Source organism: Cornus florida, unplaced genomic scaffold (assembly GCF_030987335.1).
Source record: "Cornus florida cultivar Cherokee Brave unplaced genomic scaffold, ASM3098733v1 CherokeeBrave_3.0.0_Hap2_Chr10, whole genome shotgun sequence".
NCBI classification, from domain to species: Eukaryota; Viridiplantae; Streptophyta; class Magnoliopsida; order Cornales; family Cornaceae; genus Cornus; species Cornus florida.
In genome coordinates, this window is record NW_026775580.1 from 97156834 (window position 1) to 97159327 (window position 2494).

The 2494-nt window shown below is 35.3% G+C and overlaps 1 protein-coding gene across 1 annotated transcript; it reads left to right on the top strand.

The window, feature by feature from the left end:
• The first annotated feature begins 752 nt into the window (after positions 1-752).
• LOC132279321 (disease resistance protein RPV1-like) lies at positions 753-2222 on the top strand. The gene is made up of 2 exons (XM_059781268.1): positions 753-1514; positions 1802-2222. The coding sequence occupies exons 1-2, from the start codon at positions 925-927 to the stop codon at positions 2082-2084; spliced, it is 873 nt and encodes a 290-aa protein (XP_059637251.1). The 5' UTR covers positions 753-924; the 3' UTR covers positions 2085-2222.
• Positions 2223-2494: the final 272 nt, after the last annotated feature.

Consider the following 2494-nt stretch of genomic DNA (forward strand, 5'->3'; position numbering starts at 1 on the left):
AAAAGGAAAATTCCTTCTCTTCTCCGCTATAAGTGCAGGATTTTGACCATTCATTTGATCCATCTTATAGTTTCCAAAATGACAAAATCCGAGAGTGAAATCTCCTCCTCTACCTCACGAACTTACGAATACGATGTATTCTTGGAATTTTCATTCCTTTGAAAATTTTGATTTTGACTTTATTTTTTTGTGCTTTAACCCTCAAAACTCAATTTTTATAGAATTATCCCTTGAAATTATATGATTCGGTGTAAACAAAATTAAAATAAAATTAATAAATTTATTTGCTTGTGTTACTATTATTGACCAATACATGTCAAATTTTTATCCAACAAGTAAGATGCCTGTGGCTAGCATCCCCTTTGGAATCGTATCGTAGACGCGTTCCGTGAAGGAAAATAATGTTCTGCCCGCACTAGACTTCATCTGAAGTCTTCGACTCCAATAGCATGGTGCTTCTTGGAATGTCCATTAATGGTTTCCAGGAAAGAAAAAGGAAAATTCCTTCTCTTCTCCAGTATAAGTGCAGGATTTTGACCATTCATTTGATCCATCTTATAGTTTCCAAAATGACAAAATTCGAGATTGAAATCTCCTCCTCTACCTCATGAACTTACGAATACGATGTATTCTTGGAATTTTCATTCATTTGAAAATTTTGATTTTGACTTTATTCTTTTGTGCTTTAACCCTCAAAACTCAATTTTTATAGAATTATGCCTTGAAATTATATGATTCGGTGTAAACAAAATTAAAATAAAATTAATAAATTTATTTGCTTGTCTTATTATTATTGACCAATAGCATCCCCTTTGGAATTGTATCGTAGACGCGTTCCGTGAAGGAAAATAATGTTCTGCCTGCACTAGACTTCATCTGAAGTCTTCGACTCCAATAGCATGGTGCTTCTTGGAATGTCCATTAATGGTTTCCAGGAAAGAAAAAGTAAAATTCCTTCTCTTCTCCGCTATAAGTGCAGGATATATCCAGTTAACCATTCATTTGATCCACCTTATAGTTTCCAAAATGACAAAATCCGAGAGTGAAATCTCCTCCTCTACCTCACGAACTTACGAATACGATGTATTCTTGTCTTTCCGGGGCGGAGATACTCGCCGTAACTTTACTGACCACCTACACTACGCGTTGGTGGAGCACTGGTTCACCACGTTCAGAGGCGACTTGTCACTCAGAAGAGGAGAAGAGATTGGGCCCGAATTGCTGAAAGCCATCGAGAATTCAAGGCTCTCCATCATCATATTCTCCAGAAACTATGCGGACTCAAGATGGTGCCTCCAAGAGCTTGTGAAGATCATGGAGTGCAGGAGGACTTTGAAACAGATTGTTCTTCCTGTTTTTCATTACGTAGATCCGACCGACGTCCGGAAACAGAGGGGAACATACGCTGAAGCATTTGCCAACCACCAACAGCGTTACGGAGACGCCCAGGTTCAGGAGTGGAGAGCTGCTTTGACTGAGGCTGCCAATTTGTCCGGTTGGGACTTGCTTAACCGGTAATTTTATTTTTTTATTTATTTAATTTTCTCTTTTACCAAAATTTAAATACGTAATCTGACTCCTAACTGATAAACTTTTTCAAATTTAGAATTTCTTCACCAATTAAGGTGCCGTTTGATAAAACTGAAAATTAAATACATAAAATTTTAAGGACTGAATTTTAAGCGTTCAAATTTGAAGTACTATGATTAAGTTTATCCATATTGTTCCATCAAAGTTACTAAATGCACGTCTCCAGAGGAAAAAAAAAACACTGAATTGTGACACGAAAATATATTTGCAGGCATGAGTCAGAGGAAATTCGAAGTATCATTAAAACGGTAGCAGATAGATTAAATCGTGACTTATTCGAAATTATTGAAAGTGTTTTTGATAAATTGAAACAAGATGTGACCATCATTGAAGCACTAGAAGACTGTGCTGAAACAGTTGGTGAAACGGTTGGTGAAATTATTGATGATGTTTCTAATTTACTGGATTCTGATACTTCTTCTGATTCTGATAGTGTGGATGATGCATTAGATAGTCTGAAGGAGGAGTGGAATAAGTTCTGGGATTCTTCTTGATATTCTGTTATTCTTTGGGATTTTGTTGTCCTCATGTCTTTTCCTCTTTTGCTTTAGTTTTTCAGTTGGTCAATTCTTTATGGTTAAATCCATTTAAGTGACAATATTAGTGAATTTATTGTTATTGTTTTTATATTGGCTAGCAATTTTACATTTATTAGAGTGAATGGATTGTTGAAGATTAAAAATTGGTAGCTAGTTCCAATGTACTAATTATTAAAAGAAATGGTTAACTGCCAAAAGTCCTTCTCAACTTACATGGCTTTGCAAATACTCTGGATAATGATGCCACTAACCCCTCAACTATTTCAACTTGGAATAAGACATACATCTAATTACAAACATACTTTAATTACATACTTCTAATATAACCTCCAAATCAAAATTTGTGGCTCTCCAAATTTGGCAAT